Raw genomic sequence first — 22,362 nt, 5'->3', positions numbered from 1 at the left:
GTCTATAAGGTAATTGCCATTATGGGGGTGACTCTGTTGGAGAAGGCAAAGTTAGCCGCTTACCAATTGAGGGATGTTGCTCAAGTGTGGTATGGACAATGGAAGGGAGATAGGCTGGTAGGAGCGGGTCTCGTAGAGTGGGAATTGTTTAAATCAGTGTTTCTTGATAGGTTCTTTCCCCTTGAGTGGAGGGAAGCAAAAGTGCAAGAGTTCATTAACCTTCATCAAGTACGAGTGTTAATGAATATTCTCTAAAGTTCTCCTAGCTCTCCAAGTATAGTCTATCTATGGTGGCAGACTCAAGGGCTAAGATGAGTAGTTTTATGTCGGGATGTCCGACATGGTAGAAAAAGAATGTAGTACGGAAATGCTCCTCCATGATATGGATATCTCATGTCTTATGGTGTACACTCAACAAATTGAGGAGGGGAAACTCAAGGAAGAGTCTAGGGAAAAAAAGAGGTCTATAATAGAGGATGATGATCCCTCTCATGCAAGGTCCGATGGCCATGGTCGCCTTAAATATAGACAAAAGTTCCCCGGGCAAGGTTCTCGAAACACTCCTAAGTTCAACCAAGAAATGGTGTCTAACCTTAAGCCTCAAGGAGATAGTAGTGGGGTTCTGTTACCAGGATGTAGTAAGTGTGATAGAAGATATGTGGGTGAATGCCTAGCGGGTTCCAATGTTTGTTTCGGTTGTGGTGAGTTGGGCCACAAGATCAGACATTGCCCTACATTTGCTAGAAATAAAGGGGATAGTCGTCGTAGGTATCAACCCTACCCTTCATCCAGTCCAATTTGTTCGGGTGGGAATTCTCCAAAGAAAAATAGGTTCTATGCTCTCCAAGCTAGAGGTGAACAAGAGTGTCCTCCGAATATTGCTCCCGATATGTGTTTTATGCTTGTTTAGATTTCGGTGTTGCTTGTCTTTTTTGACTTGATAGAATTGATATGATAGACTTTGATGTTGTATTTGGTATGAATGGGCTGCATTATTGTTATGTTTTATTGATGGTAGGACCCGACTTAGTCATGATGAGTTTTAGGGTATGTTGATAGATTTGATGTATAGGGTGTTTAAGTAATGCCTAGATGTGTTAAATGAGTAGACTCCTCTAAAGGGTAGTAGTGCAATTCACCATGGTTTAGAATCATCTTGTGTGTTGGATGTGAAAGCTTAGAGATAACTTGATCTAACCAGATAATTGAAAGAAGCGGTGCGTAGAAAGTCCGTAAAGGCTTACTTCCAAGTGGGATGATGTGCTTAGATAGCAAAGTCGTTGAGTGTCCTTGATGTCCATGATTTGGGTTCGCGAGAAATTCTCATCTTTAGAGGTGTAATGAGTTTGGGAAAGTTTAGTCCCTGTTTTGTAAACCCATATGAGATCTTAAACCAACAAGTTAAGAAATAGAAGAACAAGGAAGTTGTTTCCATGAAAAGTGATATGGAGTTATGTTTTAGTGAGTGTTTGAAGTTGAGGGTGCTACTTGGGAGGTCGAGGCCAAAGAGATGTCCCAATATCCTCATCCTTTTTCCTCATATTCCTCTTTTAGCTTGAGATGAAGAGTCCCTAATGGGTTGTTCTTTGTGTGAAGTCATGTGTGTTTTAGATGTTACTATGATTTCCTTATGTTGTGCATGTTCATGAAGAGCGCGTGTCTTTGAAAGAAAATCAGTTTGCATGATTGATTGTTTCCTCATGTTGTAGTTCATTTAGTATAAGTTGCCTATTGACTACATTAGATAAATTGATGAAATGTCTTATCTTGGAGTTGAGAGATTCCTCCTTGGATGTATGTTATGAGTATAGATTGCATGTAGGCTGCATGAGATTGTATGGAGAATGTTTAGCTTAGAGTTGATGATTTCTCTTTGATTATTTGCATATTGATGTGTTGCATGCATGATGGGTTGCTAGTCTTGATTTGTCTCTTTTAAAAATTGCCTAGAATGCCATTCGAGGACGAATGTTCCCAAGGGGGAGATATTGTAACACATCGTATACGAAAGAGAGAGACTTAACAATTTTTAAAACTTCCAGGGGTCACCCACGATGGCTATCCACGCCCTAAGGTTGGACCCATGCTCTGTGGGAAGCCTCGTGGGTGAGCACCCTAGAGAATCTGCCTAAGGCAGTGACCACGGGCAGGGGGATCGACACCCCGTGGTAGAGGGTCATAAATCCATTCCCAACATCCAGTGTCTCTGAACCCCAAACCATGCCCAACCAGTATGGTTTGTAGGTCCACCTACGCCCCGTGGTCGGGGTCTCGTGGATTAGGTAGTGAGGCAGTTAGTTAAGGACTTAATGGAACTATCTGGCTTTAATTAGGAATAAGTAGTGTAATTTTACCCTAATCTAGACCACCTAAATAAAGGCTATAGAGACCCCTAAATTAATTCATTCAAGTCATTATATCTAAACCCCAAAAAAAATCCCAAAGTTCATCCTCTACAAATATTCTCTCTCTAGAATGTGAAGAAGAAGAAGAACAAGATGGTCAAGCTAGTTCAAGTCAAGGATCCATCTTCAAAGCTTTGTCAGGGCTTTGTAATCAAGGTATGATGGCTATTTCATTCATGGATTCCTTTAATCCATGAAGCTCCCATGTTTTCCCTAATTTAGAAGAAGAATTCCCCAAGTCAAACCAGGGTTTCTTCTAATGTTATGAGTTATGATCCAATAAAGTGGAATATGGTTGTTTATTATTGTCTATGATGGAATTGCATGTTTTTAGTATGATTATACATGTATTCATGCTTAACCTATGATTCTAAAGTGAACTTGATATAGTTGGGTTTATGCCATGAAAGGGGAAATTAAGGGCTTAGATGTGATCTTCTAGGATTGATGAATTACATTATAGATTGCTTGAGATGGAAGCACATAGACATGAATTTCCTAAGAGTAAATCTTATAGACATGAATTGACTAATATCAAGTATGTATGATGAATTATGAATTGTAAGGCTTGAGATTAGGATTGTCTTGAAACTATGGTATGGATAATGAAAGATTATTCTTAGGACTTTTAGAATAAAGATTATATGTTGAATTATGAGTAGTAGGGCTTGAGAGTAAAACTAACATGATGAGTTAAAACTAGTAAGGCTTTGAGAGGGAAGCTATATGATGAATATTTATTTGTATATGGTATTGTTGTTGAAGGTTTACCCACATGACCTATATTAGGAATATATGCATGTTGTTAAAGAATCTATGTAAATGCTTTGAGAACACTTTGAGAGTGAGGTGTCAATGATTATGCTAATGTTGTTATGTTGATTTAAAGGATATTCTCAGGAACACATAATGAAGATTCTAGGTTGAAAGGCTGGCTAACCAAAAATGAATCTAAGAGTAAAAGTGATCATGGATGGTGATGAGTGCTCACACATGATATAATAAACTAAAGTAATGATGTACTTTGAATCGGTAGGCCAAAGGCACCCTTTCATCAGTAACTAAAAGGACTATAAAATTACATGAGGCTTGACGTGATTGCCCAAGATTTTCATATGAGAAGAATGTGAGGTGAGTTCCCATATTCCTAAGTAAGTAAACATGAGATGATAAACATGAGGTGATTACCCATGTTATGTGATGAGGAGTGTGAGGTGACTACCCATAATCTATAACTCCTAAAGCAAGGCAAAAGGTGATTACCCATTTGCCTTTATTGTTGATCAAGCAAGTGATTACCTATGATCCTTATAAGTTGATTTGGAGGTGAATACCTATATCATATCAAGTTGGACAAGGAGGTAAATACCTATGATTCCCTAAAATGGTCATGGAGGCGAATACCTATGACTATACAAGTAAGACAAGAGGTGAATACACATTTTCCTTTATAATAGACATAGAGAGGTAAGTCCCCATGTCTTGAAAATAAAGCAAGAGTGATGTGAATTACTTGTATGATGTATGCTTAGCTTGGATTGTTGCTATAGTTGCCTTCCGTGATATGTTTGACTAAAGGTGAATGTTCCCTTGCCTATGAGAAATAAGCTAATGATGAGATCAAAAGATGATGAATATTAATGAGGGCCTAAAGTGGTTTGCTTAGCATGGGTAAGATTTATAGGGTCTTATCCATGCATTGCACAAACATGTTTTGAGGTTACTTATGAAGTGCTTCTCTTATATTATGTTGATTTAGATGCATTGATTATGCCTATGACTCTATTATTGTCTCTTATGCCTAGAGCATTTGCCTTATGTTGATGTCTCTTATGATTATGATATATGTCTTATGTTGACTAATGCCTACATTATGCTTATGTTGATGATTTAAGCTAGCCATCATATTTAGTACATTATTTTACTAACACATATTATTGCCTACATTCTTATCAAATGTAGGGTCTGGCGATATTGACTTCCATCCCCGTGGCTAGGTTCATATTTGAGCAAGGAGTGAAGATTTGGCGAGTCCTCATAAAATCGAGGACTTGATTAACATTTCCTTTTATGTCTTTATTTTATGTTAGAACTATTGTATGGGCTGTGTCCCAAAAGATATTCATGGTTTAGATGGTTTGAGACAAGTGTAATAGACTTCTGCTTCATTTTATTAAACCTTGATGTTATGAAAAATGCTTTAAATTTCTGGTCATTTCTATTATCTTATGTTATGATATGCTAAGGGGCTTGTAAGGCCTATCGGGATCTTATACACCTTGTCACATCTAAGGGTTACCCCTGGGTCGTGATAGTTTCAAGTCCTGATAGTGAATCAAATTCCACCATATGAAGCAATAGTTATGTTGTGGAGGAAAATGAACAGAACCAAGAAAAGAAGCTCTTGAATCTCTATTCCAGTTGTTGTAGAATCTCTACTGGGTTGTGCCTGTATAATTTAAATCGTTATTTCTTTTTTACACTTATGAAAACAGAAATGTCGACTCTACTATGGATTTAATAATGTTCTAACCATAATAACTTGATTGTTTGACTATTTGTTGATAATTGTTGAATTGTTTTGCCTATTCTATGCCTGATTTGTCTAAATTGTGATATAAACTGTCATTTTGCATTGATGGCATTTCCGTCACCATAACATAAATACTGTATATTAAAGAACTATTTTATGAACCCGCATGTGGTCTTTTTTATAGTTAACCATTTTTGGAATGATTGGCAATTATTTGGTTCATCGTGCGTTTAATGGTTTTCGTATTTCCAACCTAAATTGTTCGTTTGGGTCCTTGACTTTGAAAAGACACACTTAGTCATCTAGCGTAGAGTGACAAAAATATGTCGATTTAATGCATTTGAACTAAGATGACCAAAAACCAAAGGTATGTTGAGCCCATTAGAAGACCACCTTATGTCTAATGGGCTGATTCAAAAATGCCGAGTTATTGGAAAGATTCTTCAAAAAAATTATCGTAGTCTTCTAAACGACATACATTAGTAAAGGAAAACGTGAATCCAGCTGTGGATGAATTAACGGAAGGTTTTATGATTGAGTGTTGTGATGATGAGTTAGTTGAAGATGAGGATATTGAATGTGCTAGCTTGAATGATGAATTATCTGATCAGAGAAGGTGATAAGAGTTGTTGTGTAGGTGAATAGGAAGAAAGAGTGTGTGTTTTATGGAAAAAGTGTAGTGGTAATGGAGCTATAGAGAATGGACTCATCGATACATTATAAAGGATAAAGTTAAAGCAAATGGTGCACCTATAAGCCTAAATTTTAAAGATGATTCCAAGAAATTAATCTAGACCAAGTGTTATTTTACCCGGGCATTTGTTGACGATCTCATATATAAACTTGGGGATGATGCTCATGTAAAAGCTGAAGATGGTAAGATGATTATAGAAGCAAAATTGTTTAGTTTTTTCAAGGCGTTGATAATACGAAGTATTTTTTACTTCTTAATGGTTTTACAGAGACAATGATATTATAATTAAAGCTCATGAATAGTTTATCAACAACATATGTGTGCTCTAATATAAAATTAAGGATGCAACTCTCTTGATTTCCTTGTAAATAAAATCATGATTGTTCCAATACCCTCAAATTTAAGCTTACAGTTCAAGGAAAGTTTGAGATCAAAATATGACTATCACTATGACATGAAGTACATGTTCCTATTCTCGTCATTATTATCTTACTATCAGATGTTTCAAGTCCTGATAGTGAATCTGATTCCACTATATCAAGCAAAAGTGATTTTGTGGAGGCCAATGAATAGAACCAAGAAAAGAAGATCTTGGATCTCTATTCCAGTTGTTGTTGAGTGTCCACTAGGTTGTGCATGTGTAGCGATGTTTGTTGTGTTAAAATTGTAACTAAATAGACTGTTGACCTAAATCTATATGCTTGTGGTAGATTAAAATTCAATTACCCACAAATTGAGATAGTGAATTAACCTACTGAAGATTTCTTATTGCTTTTGAAGGAGTGGGAGTACCTTTGTGCATCCTACTCCTTGTTGAAAAGAAATACCTGAGAACACCCTTTGTTGAAAGTAGGAGATGAGGATGTGGAAGATAATGAAGATTGTGCATATTATGAAGGGGGATCTTATGACAATGATGAATGAGAAATTTTTAAAGTTGAAGAGATTTCAGAAGTTATTTATAGTGATAATAGAAGTTAGAAAAGTAGTATCCCATCACACCCTTTGCTCAAATAATTTTTCTGTTTAAGTTTTTTGAAAAGTAAATTTTTTCTTTATTTTGATTTAAATATTAAGTGGCGACAGTTATATAAAATTGGTTTTTTATGAAAGTTATGTTAAATTGATTATATAGAATTTATGATTTTATTTCTTTTTTAAACTTATGAAAACAGAAATGAGGACTTTACTAGGGATTTAATTAAGTTCTAACCATAACAACTTCATTGTTTGACTATTTGTTGATAACTATTGATTTTTTTGCCTTTACTATGTCGTATTTGTTTAAATTGTGATATTAAGGGTCATTTTGCATTGATGGCATTTCTGTCACCACAACATAAATATGGTATATTAAAGAACAGTTTTGTGAATCTGCATCCAATTTTTTTATACTTAACCATTTTCAAAATGGCCGGCGATTATTTGGTTCATCGTGCATTCAACGGTTGTCGTAGTTCCAAGCTAAATTCTCCACTTGGGTTGTGGTTTTTGAAAAGACGTTTTTAGTCAACTAGCGTAAAGTGAAAAAACATCCTTCAATTTAGCGTGTTTGAACTAAGATGACCCAAAACCAAAGGTATGATGGGCCCATTAAAAGGCCATCTTTTTCTAATGGGACCATTCAGCAATGCCAAGCTATTGGAAAGATTCTCTGACAAAGTTATCCTAGTCTTCTAAATGACAAGTCATAATAGTGGAAAACGTGAATTCAACTGTGGATGAAGTAGCAAAAGGTTTTACGGTTGAGTGTTGTGATGATGATCAATTTGTTAAAGATGAGGATATTGTATGTGATAGTTTGAATGATGAATTGTCTGATAAGAGAAGGTGATAAGAGTTGTTGTCTAGGAGAATAGGGAGCAAGAGTTTGTCTTTTACGACAAAAGTGTAGTGGTAACGAAGCTATGGAGAAATGGATTCACTGATACATTATAAGGGATAAGGTTAAAGCAAATGGTGCACCTATAAGCCTAAATTTTCAAGATGATTCCAAGAAATTAATCTAGGCCAAGTGTTATTTTACCAGACATTGGTTGAAAATCTCAGTTATAAATATTTGGATGATGCTCATGTAAAAGTTGCAGATGGTAAAAATGATTATATAAGCAAGATTGTTGAGTTTTTTCAAGTTGTCGATTATAAGATGTATTTTTTACTACTCAATGGTTTTACAGATCCAAGGATACTATAATTAAATCTCATGAACAGTTTATCACCAACAAATGTGTGCTCTAATATAAAATTAAGGATGACAACCTTCTTAATTGCCTTGTAAAGAAAATCAAGATTGTTCCAATACCATGAAATGTAAGCTTATAGTTCAAGGAAAGATTTAGATCAAAATTTGATTATCACTATGACATGAAGTACATGTTACTATTCTCGTCATTATTATCTTACTATCACATGTTTAAAGTCTTGGTAGTGAATCAGATTCCACCATATCAAGCAACAATGATGTTGTGGACGCCAATGAATAGAACCCAAAAAAGAAGCTATTGGATCTCTATTCCAATTGTTGTAGAATGTCAACTAGGTTGTGGCTAGGTAGCGATGTTTGTGGTGTTAAACTTGTAACTAAATGGATTGTTGGCCTAAATCGATATGTTTGTGATAGATTAAAATTCAACCACCCACAAACTGAGATAAGGAATGAATATGCTGAAGATTTCTTATTGATTTGAAGGAGTGGGAACAACTTTGTACATCCCGCTCCTTGTTGAAAATCAATATCCGAGCACACCCTTTGTTGAAAGTTTGAGATGATGATGTTAATCATAGAAAAATAGCGGAAAATTTAAAACATTTTATAATATAACACAAGACTTAAAAGTCACCTCATTTAAACCTTTAATACAAAATCGGAGTACTACGACTCAAGGTAGCCATCTTAAAACACGACTACAACAGAAGAGGGACACAACCCTTACAATACAAAAGAAACTACTATCTAGTACATTGAACTTAAGGAAACTCTTTAACATAAAGGTCCTTGAATCTTTAAGGACACACCCGAACTTGGAAATAGTAAACCAAGCTCATCACTTCTAGGAAAGGCCCTTTAGCCACTATCACCTACACTTGGTGTAAAAAGCTGAAGAAGAATGGTGTTAGTATAAGAATGCACTAAGTATGATAACCATGCAAAAACATGCGTTAAAAGGGACATTTAGTTGGAGACCATGCATCATGCCTTTTTAGAGAAACTTCAAGAACATTTAGTACAATAGGACCAATATAAACCACATACATCATCATACCCATGGAAACCATTCATAATAGCACATAGAGCCACTTATAACATTTTAGGCACATTCAATGCATACAATACATTACCTTCCTCTTTGTTTTAACTTCTTTCCTCAAGAAACCCTTAAGGAATACTTTTTGCAATGTATCACCTTAAGGTTACCAAGGGTGAACTTACATATAGCCTTCATCAATCCAACCACATATATTCATAGAGTCAAAAGCACACCATAAGACATAGTCTTCACATAGGAACCATTACCTAAGACAACCTCCAAGTCACACTAGTGCAATGTGCAAGTACCATCCTATAATACTACTCACACCAACTGTTCCTAGGAAGCCACCATAGACTAGGCATCATATTCAACAAGTCATAACATCTTCATTTAACATTAGACATAAGACCAACATACTTCATAACATCATATAAGGACTCATTCATTTACTACATCACTAGTCATAACCCATTTAGTTCATATCATAGGTAAACCACCCTCACAACCCCTTCATAAGTTCACTTGTGCAATGTACACATGGAGTCCCATACCCCCACATATACTAAGCAAACCCATTAAGAAGTCATAAGTGTAATTCACATGCATAATCATACTTCATGTCTTGACATAAGTAAAGTCAACCTTAACATGCTTTCATATTAACATACATAGACCATAGTCTTCATTAGATATAGAGCCTAATCATAACCTCGCTTAGAGTCCACTTGTGCAATGCATAAGCAGGGTCCATAGTCCTACCTACACAAGTAACTCTTCAAGAAATCATGACTAGAGTTCATATTCTTAGCTTAGTTCATTTCTTAACTTTTGGGAGATATTGCCATAACCGACATAGACCATGTGAGCTACATGGAATCCGGTGTTCTACTCCCACACCGAAAAGAGAGGGTGCTACTTGCCAAGGTAGGACCTACATACATAATAGCTATCTAGTAGATCCATTAAGCTAAGACCTATGGGAAAACATAGTTATGGAACAAGGAGATTGCTACTAGAAATCTTGACTTGCTAGGCGTGGAGGTTTCCATCTCATGAGACAACATCTATGTGGGGAACCCGGACTTGCTAAACGTGAAGGTTTTCTTGTGGGAAGCCGAACTTGCTAGATGTGAAGCCCCCACTCTCATTTTTCATGTTCACTCAGTGCTAAGCTCCAACTCCCTTTTTAAACATCTTTAAGCCGTTATTTAACATTAGTTCATAAAATAGGCTTTAGGGACTTAATCCCTCATATCATATAGCTCAAAGGTTTCTAAGATGAGAATGACCTTTCATCATAGAACCTACATTATGTGATAATGACCTTTCACATAGTCATACCATATTCATAACATAGTCTAGTTTAGAGTACAATTGAGGAAACCTTTCAAGAGACTCAATTTCACTAGATTATCATAAACCTTATTCATTCATTCATATGTGTGTACATATGTGAGAAAGCATTTCACATAAACACCTTTATGCAACACATATTCATACCTTGCTAATCATACACTTTGCATGCATAATAAGATGTAAGGGTGCATATAAGAGTTAACCTTTCAATAGTCACCATAACACATCATATTCATAGCTATACATGTAGAGTGTGTGTGTGTATATTAGTCCTCATAGTGACATAATAGAAAGAACATTGATATTGAGTGCAGTACCCTTCAAGGGATCACAACACAGTCATAATGTCCCCACATCATGAGCAATTCACATATAAAGCCTTTAGGGATTCTAGAACACACACCCACACTTCATCATAGGAGACAAGGACACATTCAACATTGAATAGGTACTCCTAACATGTATATGATCACACATTCATATAGGGGTCATATAGGTAGGGGTCATTCCACAATAGTACTTAACATAATCAATCATGTAGACCACACCTTATCCCTAACATTATCATTCACATTATACTCCTCATCATCAACACACATTAAACATCATGCTAGCATTGAGGATTTCATACATAACCTTTATAGCACAACTCCATAAACATATGCATCATAATCATCAATTCACTTCACATCTATTGCCTTCAAGGCAATGATATAAACATGCATAGATAGACAAGAAGTAAACACCTCCACCATAAGTGGATAAAACCACACAACATCAATTCTAATACTATAGACTAGAAGTTAGGTCAACTTACCAATTCTCCAAGCCATGATCACCATGGATCAACAATTTATAATCAATTGACATAGATAGCAATAGGAATCAACAATGTAATTCAATAACATAAACATAATCTAAGTACAATTCTATAAACAAAGGGATCAACCCATAACTTTGTCCATAAGGCCATAATTCCCAACTCATCAATATACCAAAAATTCAACATGAATAAGTATAGATAATCATAGGAAACATCAATACAATCTAATCTAAATATAATTTCACCCATAGAGATCATATTCACAAAGACCCTCATCATAGGCCAATTTTTGAGAATTTGGGGATCCTGGGTTCTTTTAGAATTCCTTTGAAAATTATTTAAAAAACCTTAATTCTACATTAATTCATCAATAGAATGATTCTACTAATTCAATAACATAATCAATAGAATCGTTTGACAAAGAACCCATGTTTAGATTGAAAATGGGAATTTTGGTCTTTGAATCACTTTTGAAAATCTTTGATAGAACTCATTGAATGAGAGGTTATTCAAGAATCAAGAGTTACCATACCTTAATTATTGAAGATCCATGAAATTGAAGAAGAAATCATTTGAAAACCCATTTTCTAGCTTGAGCTTCATCAAGGTCTTCAATGGAGTTTTTGAGAAAAACTATTTTAGAGAGGGAAAGGTCAATTTGAAGAATGGGGTCTAATTTTAGGTTTTGGGGTTTTAATCAACTAGGTAGAATAACCGTTTATAATAATTCCCCAAAGTACCCAAACTACCCCTCACTTAGTTGGACCTTTTAAACAAGTCAAACTTGAGTTTTATTTTTGCAGATTTCGTTGGGGATCAAGTTCGCGACGTGGAGGTGTTCCCACAAGTTTCTAGAAATTAAATTCTGAGACAGTAGAGTCTGCGGTGTCTCCGCGACGCGGAGCTACATTTTGGCCATTGGTGGAGCAAGTCCGCGACGCGTAGCCATTCCCTCCATGCACAACTTCAAGCTGCCTTGGCAGCATGTTTGGCCAAGGGTTGGGGTCCTCCTCGGGGACCCTTAGGGTGGTCTCGGGGAATCTTACCCGGACAATTTGACCCTAAAAACATTTATTAAGACACTAGAGTCACCTCCACTGATTTTAGACTCTAAACAACACATAAAAACATGAACAACATACTAGAACACACCAACACGCAAAAGACTAGTTTTCGAACGTCTTGGTCGTCCCTTAACGTTTGATTTCCAAACTCTTTAAAACTGACTAAAAAAGATTTTCTACATTATTTTAACAAGTTATTAATGCATAAAACCCATGTGAGGCTCTACTTTATCCTACTTCATTTTGAGGGTCGTTACAAAAGTTTGAGATCAAAATATCACTATCACTATGACATGAAATACATGTTCCTATTCTCGTCATTATTATCTTACTATTAGATTTTTAAAGTCTTGATAGTGAATCAGATTCCACCATATCAAGCAACAATGATGTTGTGGAGGCCAATGAACAGAACCCAGAAAAGAAGCTATTGGGTCTCTATTCCAATTGTTGTAGAATGTCAACTAGGTTGTGCCTCGACAACGATGTTTGTGGTGTTAAACTTTTAACTAAATGGATGGTTGACCTAAATCGATAAGTTTGTGATAGATTAACATTCAACCACCCACAGACTGAGATAAGGAATGAATCTGCTAAAGATTTCTTATTGCTTTTGAAGGAGTGGGAACAACTTTCTACATCCCACTCCTTGTTGAAAATCAACATCCGAGCACACCCTTTGTTGAAAGTATGAGATGATGATGGAGTAGATGATTATAGGAGATTTTATGACAATGATGAAGGATTATTTTTTAGAGTGGAAGAGATTTAAGAATATTGTTTTGGTGATATTACATGTTTGGAAAGCAATACCCCAACGCACGCTTTGCTCAAATGTTTTGTCTTTAAATGTTAAGTTAAATCGATTATTTATAATTTAAGTCTTTATTTCTTTTTTACACTTATGAAAACAGAAATGAATACTCTGTTGGAGATTTAATTAAGTGCTAACCATAATAACTTGATTGTTTGACTATTTGTTGATAATTGTTGATTTTTTTAACCCTTTCTATGCCTAATTTGTTGAAATTGTGATATTAGTTGTCATTTTGCATTGATGTCATTTCTATCATCACTATATAAATACAGTATATTAAACAACAATTTTGCTTATCCGTAGTTCTTTTTTATACTTAGCCATTTTCTGAATTATCGGCAATTATTTGGTTGATCATGCATTCAATGGTTGAAGTAGTTCCAACATATGCTATCCGCTTGAGTCCTGGTCTTGGAAAATCCACTCTTAGTCGACTAGCGTAAAGTGAAAAACATCTCTTAAGTTAGCGCATTTGAACTAAGATTACCGAAATCCCAAGTTATGTTGGTCCCATTAGATACCCACCATATGTTTAATGGGCCCATTAAGCGATGCCAAGCTATTGGAAAAATTCTCCGACAAAGTTATCATAGTCTTCTAAACGACATGCAGTAGTAGTGGAAAACATGAATCCAGTTATGGATGAAGAAGCGAAAGACTTTACGGTTAAGTGTTTTGATTATTATGAGGTTGTTGAAGATGATGATATTGCATGTGATAATTTGAACGATGATCATTTGATCAGAGAAGGTGATAAGAGATGTTGTGCAGGTGAATATGGACCAAGAGTGTGTGTTTTACAGCAAAAGTGTAGCGGTAATGAAGCTATGGAGAAATGTATTCATCGATACATCATAAAAGATAATGTTAAAGCAAATAGTGCAACTATAAGCCTAAATTTCAAAGATGATTCGAAGAAATTAATCTAGGCCAAGTGCTATATTACCTAGATATTAGTTGAAAATCTCATTTATAAACTTTAGGATGATGTGCATGTAAAAGCTGCAGATGGTAAATATGGTTATATACGCATGATTTTTTAGATTTTTCACGGTGTCGATGATACAAAATATTTTTTACTGCCCAATTGTTTTACAGAGCTAAGGATACTATAACTAAAGCTCATGAACAGTTTATCAACAACAATTGTGTGCTCTAATATAAAATTAAGGATAACAACCATCTTGATTGCCATGTAAAGAAAAGCAAGATTGTTCCAATACCCTCAAATGTAAGCTTATCGTTCGAGGAATGTTTCAGATCAAAATAAGACTATCACTATGACATGAAGAACATTTTCCTATTCTCATCATTATTATCTTACAATAAGATGTTTCAAGTACTGATAGTGAATCAGATTCCTCCATATCAAGCAACAGTGATGTTGTGGAGGCCAATGAACAATTCAAAGAAAAGACGCTCTTGAATCTCTATTTCAGTTATTGTAGAATGTCCACTAGGTTGTGCCTGTGTAGCGATGTTTGTGGTGTTAAACTTGCAACTAAATGGATTGCTGACCTAAATTGATATACTTTTGATAGATTAAAATTCAACCACCCACAAACTAAGATAAGGAATGAATCTCCTGAAGATTTCTTATTGCTTTTGAAAGAGTGAGAGGAGCTTTGTGCATCCTACTCCTTGTTGAAAAGCAATACCCGAGCACAGCCTTTGTTGAAAGTAGGAGATGAGGATGTTGAAGATGATGATGATGGTGTAGATTATGATGGGAGATATTGTGACAATGTTGAAAGAGAAATTTGTAAAGTGGAAGAGATTTAAGAAGTTTGTTATGTTGATATTAGAAGTTTGAAATGCAATACCCAGCACACCATTTGCTCAAATGATTTTTATGTTAAAAGTCTTTTGAAAACAAAACATTTTCTTGATTTTTCTTAAAATTTAAGTGGCGACACATATATAAAATTAGATTTTTTTTAAAGGTGAAATTAAATTGATTATTTATAATTTAGGTCATTATTTATTTTTTAAACCTATGAAAACAGAAATGGCATCTCTGTTGATAATTTAATGGAGTTCTAACAGTAATAAGTTGTTTCTTTGACTATTTGTTGATAATTGTTGTTTTTGTTTTGCTTTTTCTTTGCCTTATTTGATTAAATTGTGTTATTAACTATTATTTTGCATTGATGGCATTTCTGTCACCACAACATAAATACAATATATTAAAGAACAATTTTGCGAACCCACAACCGGTCTTTTTATACTTAATCATTTTTGGAATGACCAGCAATAAATAAGTTTATTGTGTGTTCAATGGTATACTTAATCAGTTTTGCGAACCCGCAACCAGTCCTTTTATACTTCATCAGTTTTGCGAACCCGCAACCAGTCTTCTTTGAAAATACACTCTTAGTCAACTAGTGTAAAGTGAAAATATATTCATCGATTTAGTGCATTTGAACTAAGATGACCCAAAACCCAAGGTATGTTCGGCCCATTAGAAACCCATCTTATTTCTATTGGGCCTATTCAACAATCCTGAGTTATTGGAAAGATTCTCCGACAAAGTTATCGTAGTCTCTAAACGACATGCAGTAGTAGTGGAAAACGTGAATCCAGTTGCAGATGAAGTAATGAAAATTTTTACGATTAAGTGTTGTGATAATGATTAGTTTGTTGAAGATGAGGATATTGTATGTGACAGTTTGAACGATGAATCGTCTAATCAAAGAAGGTAATAAAAGTTCCTGTGCAGGTGAATAGGGAGTAGAAGTGTGTATTTTAAGGCAAAAGAGTAGTGGTAATGAAGCTATTGAGAAATGGACTCATCGATACATTATTAAGGATAAGGTTAAAGTAAATGTTGAACCTATAAGCCTAAATTTCAAAGATGATTCCAAAATATTAATCTAGGCCACGTGCAATATTAACCAGACATTCGTTTAAAATCTCATTCATAAACTTTAGGATAATGCTCATGTAAAAGATGCAGATGGTAAATATGATTATATAAGCAAGATTATTTAGTTTTTTCAATGTGTCAATGATAAAAAATATTATTTACTGCTCAATGATTTTACAGAGCCAAGGATACTATAATTAAAACTCATGAACAATTTATCAACAACAATTGTGTGCTCTAATATTAAAATAAGGATGACAACCATCTTTATTGCCTTGTAAAGAAAATCAAGATTGTTCCAATACCCTCAAATGTAAGCTTACCGTTCGAGGAAAGTTTGAGATAAAAATATGACTATCACTATGACGTGAAGTACATGTTCCTATTCTCATCATTATTATCTTACAATAAGATGTTTCAAGTCTTGATAGTGAATCAGATTCCACCATATCTAGCAACAGTGATATTGAGGAGGCCAATGAACTATTCAAAGAAAAGACGCTCTTGGATCTCTATTTCAGTTGGTGTAGAATGTTTAGTAGGCTGTGCCTGTGTAGCGATGTCTATGGTGTTAAACTTTTAACTAAATGGATTGTTGACCTAAATTGATATGCCTGTGATATATCAAAATTCAACCACCTTAAACTAAGACAAGGAATGAATCTCTTGAAGATTTCTTATTGCTTTTGAAGGAGAGGGAGCAACTTTGTGCATCCTACTCCTTGTTGAAAAACAATACACGAGCACACCCTTTGTTGAAAGTAGGAGATAAGGATGTTGTTGATGATGTTGATGGTGTAGATTATGATGCGCGATCTTGTGATAATGATGAAAGAGAAAATTCCAAAGTGGAAGAGATTTAAGAAGTTTGTTATGCTGATATTAGAAGTTTGAAAAGCAATACCCCAGCACACCATTTGCTCAAATGATTTTTATGTTTAAGTCTTTTGAAAACTAAAAAATTTCTTGATGTTTCTTAAAAATTAAGTGGGGACACTTATATAAAATTATTTTTTCTTTAAAGGTTAAGTTAAATCGATTATTTATAATTTAGGTTTTTATTTATTTTTTAAACTTATGAAAACAGAAATACAGACTCTATTGGGAATTTAATTAAGTTCTAATAGTAATAACTTGCCTCTTTGACTATTTGTTGATAATAGTTTTTTTTTTTGCTTTTACTATGCCTTATGTGATTAAATTGTGATATTAATTATTATTTTGCATTGATGGCATTTTTTTCACCACAACAAAAGTACAGTATATTAATGAACAGTTTTGCGAACCCGTAACCGGTCATCTTTGAAAATCAACTGTTAGTCAACTAGCGTAAGGTGAAAAAAAATCCATCCCGCATTTAAACTAATATGACCCAAAACCCAAGGTATGTTAGGCCCATTAGAAGCCCATCTTATTTCTAATGGGCCCATTCAGTAATCCTAAGTTATTGAAAAGATTCTCCAACGAAGTTATCGTAGTCTCTAAATGACATGCAGTAGTAGTTGAAAACATGAATCCTATTGCACATGAAGTAACGAAAAGTTTTACGGTTGAGTGTTGTGATAATGATTAGTTTGTTGAAGATGAGGATATTGTATGTGACAGTTTGAACAATGAATCGTCTGATAAAAAAAAGGTGATAAAAGTTCCTGTACAGGTGAATATGGAGCAAGAGTGTGTCTTTACGGCAAAAGGGTTGTGGTAATGAAGCTATGGAGAAATGGACTCATCGATACATTATAAAGGACAAGGTAAAGCAAAGGTTGCACCTATAAGCCTAAATTTCAAAGATGATTCCAAAAAACTAATCTAGGCCATGTGCTATATTACCCAACCATTGGTTGAAAATCTCATTCATAACTTTAGGATAATGCTCATGTAAAAGTTGCAGATGGTCAATATGATTATATAAGCAAGATTATAGAGTTTTTTCAAGGTGTCGATGATACACAAATTTTTTTACTGCTCAATGGTTTTACAGAGCTAATGATACTATAATTAAAGCTCATGAACAGTTTATCAACAACAATTGTGTGCTCTAATATAAAATTAAGGATGACACCATATTGATTGCCAAGTAAAGAAAATCAAGATTGTTCCAATACCCTCAAATGTAAGCTTACCATTCGAGGAATGTTTCAGATCAAAATAAGACTATCACTATGACATGAAGAACATTTTCCTATTCTCATCATTATTATCTTACAATAAGATGTTTCAAGTACTGATAGTGAATCAGATTCCTCCATATCAAGCAACAGTGATGTTGTGGAGGCCAATGAACAATTCAAAGAAAAGACGCTCTTGAATCTCTATTTCAGTTGTTGTAGAATTTCCACTAGGTTGTGCCTGTGTAGCGATGTTTGTGGTGTTAAACTTGCAACTAAATGGATTGCTGACCTAAATTGATATACTTTTGATAGATTAAAATTCAACCACCCACAAACTAAGATAAGGAATGAATCTCCTGAAGATTTCTTATTGCTTTTGAAAGAGTGAGAGGAGCTTTGTGCATCCTACTCCTTGTTGAAAAGCAATACCCGAGCACAACCTTTGTTGAAAGTAGGAGATGAGGATGTTGAAGATGATGATGATGGTGTAGATTATGATGGGAGATCTTGTAACAATGATGAAAGAGAAATTTGTAAAGCGGAAGAGATTTAAGAAGTTTGTTATGTTAATATTAGAAGTTTGAAAAGTAATACCCCAACACACCATTTGGTCAAATGATTTCTATGTTTAAGTCTTTTGAAAACTAAAAATTTTCTTGAATTTTTCTTAAAATTTAAGTGGCGACACATATATAAAATTAGTTTTTCTTTAAAGGTTAAGTTTTATCGATTATTTATAATTTAGGTCTTTATTTATTTTTTTAACTTATGAAAACAGAAATTACGACTTTGCTGGGAATTTAATTAAATTCTATCAATAATAACTTGTCTCTTTGACTTTTTGTTGATAATAGTTGTTTTTTTTTTCTATGTCTTAGTTCAATAAATTGTGATATTAACTATTATTTTGTATTGATGGCATTTCTGTCACCACAACATAAATACAATATATTCATAACTTTAGGATAATGCTTATGTAAAAGTTGCAGATGGTAAATATGATTATATAACCAAAATTGTTGAGTTTTTTTAAGGTGTCGATGATATGAAGTATTTTTTACTGCACAATGGATTTACAGAGCCGAGGATACTATAATTAAAGCTCATGAACAATTTATCAATAACAACTGTGTGCTCTAATATAAAATTAAGGATGACAATCTTCTTTATTGCCTTGTAAAGAAAATCAAGATTGTTCCAATACCCTCAAGTGTAAGCTTAAAGTTCAAGGAAAGTTTGAGATCAAAACATGACTATCACTATGAGATGAAGTACATGTTCCTATTCTCGTCATTATTATCTTACTATTAGATGTTTCAAGTACTGATAGTGAATCAGATTCCACAATATCAAGCAACAATGATTTTGTGGAGGACAATGAACAGAACCAAGAAAAGAAGCTCTTGGATCTCTATTCCAGTTATTATAGAATGTCCACTAGGTTGTGCTTGGGTAGCGATGTTTGTGGTGTTAAACTTACAAATAAATGGACTATTGACCTAAATTGATATGCTTGGGATAGATTAAAAGTCAACCATCCACAAACTGAGATAAAGAATTAATCTGCTGAAGATTGTCAGTAGGTGTAACACCCCGTAAAATATAATAAGACCTTGCTAAGGTTTGACGAAATCTAATAGGTTGAAATAGAGCCTCACATGTTTGTTTATAGTTGGAAACTTATCTAAATGATGAATAATGGCTTTTGAAGTTAGTTTGGTGATTTTAGAGGTCAAACGTCAAGAAACGATCATAACACTCGAAAACTAGTAAGTTGAACAAGTGAGATGAACTAGTATGTTGTAGGGTCTTGTAGTGGACTTTTGGAGTGTTGTGTGAGGGTTAAAATGAAGATAAATATCCCCTATACTTATATGGACATAAATAGGGGTTAAAGGTCTGGGTACAACCCCCCAAGGACCACCCTAGGGGTCCTTGAGGAGGACCCCAACATTGGCCAAAAGCTATCAAAAACAACTTGATTTACGGGGGCAAAATGACATCCCTTAAGTCAAACGATGCCCCGTAAGTCTGCTCTGTAGGTGAGGACTTAGTCTAGGGAGCCTTATCATCCATGAACAAGTCCCAGACCAAAACAAGGAAGGCACAAAATGGCCCGTCACTCCACCTACGGTCCGTAGGTGGAGGTCTCGTAGGTGTGCCCAGTTTTCAGCTTTTAGTTTTTAAGTTAGTGTTTAGGGGTTAGTTTAGTAATTAGTTTAGGGGTTAGGTGGGGCGATTAGTTAGTTAATTTACCTCCTATAATAGTTAATAGACCCTAAACTAATAATGTTTACCCATTCATCTAAAGACCCCTAAAATCCTCTCCCAAAATCATCTCTCTAGAATTGAAGAAGAAGAGGAAGAATAAGAGAGAAAGGGCAGTGTCTTAGGGCGATTTCATCCATTAATTCAAGCTTTGTTTAGGGAATTGATTGAATGTATGTGAATCTTAGTCATCTATGGGTTCTTCCACCCATGGAGCCCCCTTAGAAATCCTTCAATCGTGAACTCAAAAACCCAATTCTAGCTAGGGTTATGATTGCATTGTGGGTAGGGCTTGGGTGTGATTCCAATCTAGTGGATATCACCCAATATTGATTGATTTAGGTTTGTTTGATCATAATGTGATGATTTCATGTGATTTTTATGATGAGCCTAATCTAAATTGATGAATGTGATCTTTGTGGGTTTATGTCATTAGAGGAAAAGTTGAAGGTTCATATGTGATCTTCCTAATTCAATATTGTGTGTTATAATTGATCAAATTTAGGATCATCTAATCATGAATTGAAGTAGATTCTATTGTATATGGTTGATCTTGACTTGTAAAGTTATAAATGAACCCTTAGGATTAATTAAGACTAGAATCACCTAGTAATGAAAGATGTAATCAAATTACCTTGAAATCTTGGTTTAAAGAAGAGATGAAGAAAGATACCTTGAGAGTAGGGTTTGTGATCATGATAGTTAGGACTTTAGGGTGAGACTAATGTAATTACCTAGTGATGTTAAGGCTTTGAGAGTAAAGTATAAATGACAATAGAAGTCTAATAGGTTGAATTGTAGTGAAAGTCCTATACTCACCTAACCTACCTTATGAATGTTTGATAGATGAAAGTGATAGAATCACTTGAGCATGGGTGGGTTGTCAAGGACATCCTTTTATGTGAGATGAGTGTTAAGAAAGGCTTAACAAGTAAACCTTGGGGTGTATGCTTGGCTCCAAGTGGATATTGACAATGAGATGGAGTGTCACACAATATAGGGTCTGGACTCCAAGAAGAAAGGAGAATCATACCTAGTTGATGTGACGACTAACACATATTGCCTACATTCTAACCAAATGTAGGGTTGGAGCTTTGAGTTGCTATTGGAGGCTAGAGTTTCAAGGAGTTAGAAGAGTTGAAAAATTGGTGAGTCCTCATAGCTTCAAGGACAACAACCACATTTCCTTTATGTCTTTATTTTCATGTTTTATACTTTGTATGGGCTGCGTCTTAATGACATTTATTCTTGAGTTTTAAATATATGGTTTGAGACAAAGAGTATAGAAAGACTTCCGCTTATTGTTTTTATGAGATAAGACTTCAAAATTAATGTTTCAAAGTTTCTCGTATTTTCTATTATCTTATATTAAGAATGTGCTAATGGATTGTATGCGACCCCTTCGGGGTTAATTACACTATGTTACGACTAGGGGATGCTCTCGAGTCGTGTCAAACTTGGTATCAGAGCATAAGGTTTTGGGATAAATTTTAGGATATCTCAAACGACGTCTAAGTAGAGTTTTATTCATGGGTGTGAGTTGTGACACATTTATGAATAGGATGATATTGGATGCTTAGGAAAAGTCTCACTTCTTCATTCTCTTAGTCGTGTCCTAGAGTTTGGCTTTAATAGGCCCTTCTTCTAATCTGTGTCGTTGTTTTTCAGGGTATGGCTAATACAAGGGTTAATGCTAGGAAAGAAGGAGATGACAATGGAGATCAATAGATTCCTCCATAAGTTCAAGACCAAGCTCCACCTCAAGTTCCAAATGACCCCCCAATGGGGAATGCTACTCTTGAAGAATTTAGGGCTTCTATGCAACTATTGGCTCAAGCCTTGACATAGCAAGCTAATAGAGAGGTAGTGGCTCCGGCAAACCCAATAAAGGGGATGGCTTCTTTTAGGGTGAGTGAGTTTTTGAAGATGAACCCTCCGGAGTTCTATGGCTCCAAAGTGGAGGAAGATCCTCAAGGTTTTATAGATGAGGTGTACAAGGTGCTAGCAATCATGGGGCTGACTTCTAGTGAGAAAGCAAAAGTAGCCGCCTACCAATTGAAAGATGTTGCCCAAATTTGGTATGAACAATGGAAAGATAGTAGGCCGGTAGGAGCGGGCCCTATAGAGTGGGAAGCTTTTAAGTCAGAATTTCTAGATAGTTTCTTTCCCCGGGA

General features: G+C 34.9%; 1 protein-coding gene and 4 pseudogenes across 1 annotated transcript; all 5 read left to right on the top strand.

Annotated features, from left to right (window-relative positions):
- The first annotated feature begins 340 nt into the window (after positions 1-340).
- LOC125869803 (uncharacterized) lies at positions 341-910 on the top strand. Its single transcript, XM_049550233.1, has one exon. It carries the CDS (start codon positions 341-343, stop codon positions 908-910), a length of 570 nt encoding a protein of 189 aa, XP_049406190.1.
- A 1,588-nt stretch (positions 911-2,498) lies between these two features.
- On the top strand, positions 2,499-6,613 carry LOC125869802 (DNA (cytosine-5)-methyltransferase CMT3-like; annotated as a pseudogene).
- Positions 6,614-7,042: 429 nt separating this feature from the next.
- Positions 7,043-12,820, top strand: LOC125869801 (DNA (cytosine-5)-methyltransferase CMT3-like; annotated as a pseudogene).
- Positions 12,821-13,569: 749 nt separating this feature from the next.
- On the top strand, positions 13,570-16,738 carry LOC125869800 (putative DNA (cytosine-5)-methyltransferase CMT1; annotated as a pseudogene).
- Positions 16,739-17,319: 581 nt separating this feature from the next.
- LOC125869799 (DNA (cytosine-5)-methyltransferase CMT3-like) lies at positions 17,320-21,916 on the top strand (annotated as a pseudogene).
- Positions 21,917-22,362: the final 446 nt, after the last annotated feature.

This window comes from Solanum stenotomum, chromosome 7 (genome assembly GCF_019186545.1).
Source record: "Solanum stenotomum isolate F172 chromosome 7, ASM1918654v1, whole genome shotgun sequence".
Classification (NCBI taxonomy): Eukaryota; Viridiplantae; Streptophyta; class Magnoliopsida; order Solanales; family Solanaceae; genus Solanum; species Solanum stenotomum.
Note: the sequence above shows the minus strand (reverse complement) of the source record. Positions and strands in the feature narration are given on the sequence as shown.

Bases quoted from the DNA above. Each gene is read 5' to 3' on its own strand.
- LOC125869803 (XM_049550233.1), top strand. From the start codon at position 341: ATGGTAGAAAAAGAATGTAGTACGGAAATGCTCCTCCATGATATGGAT.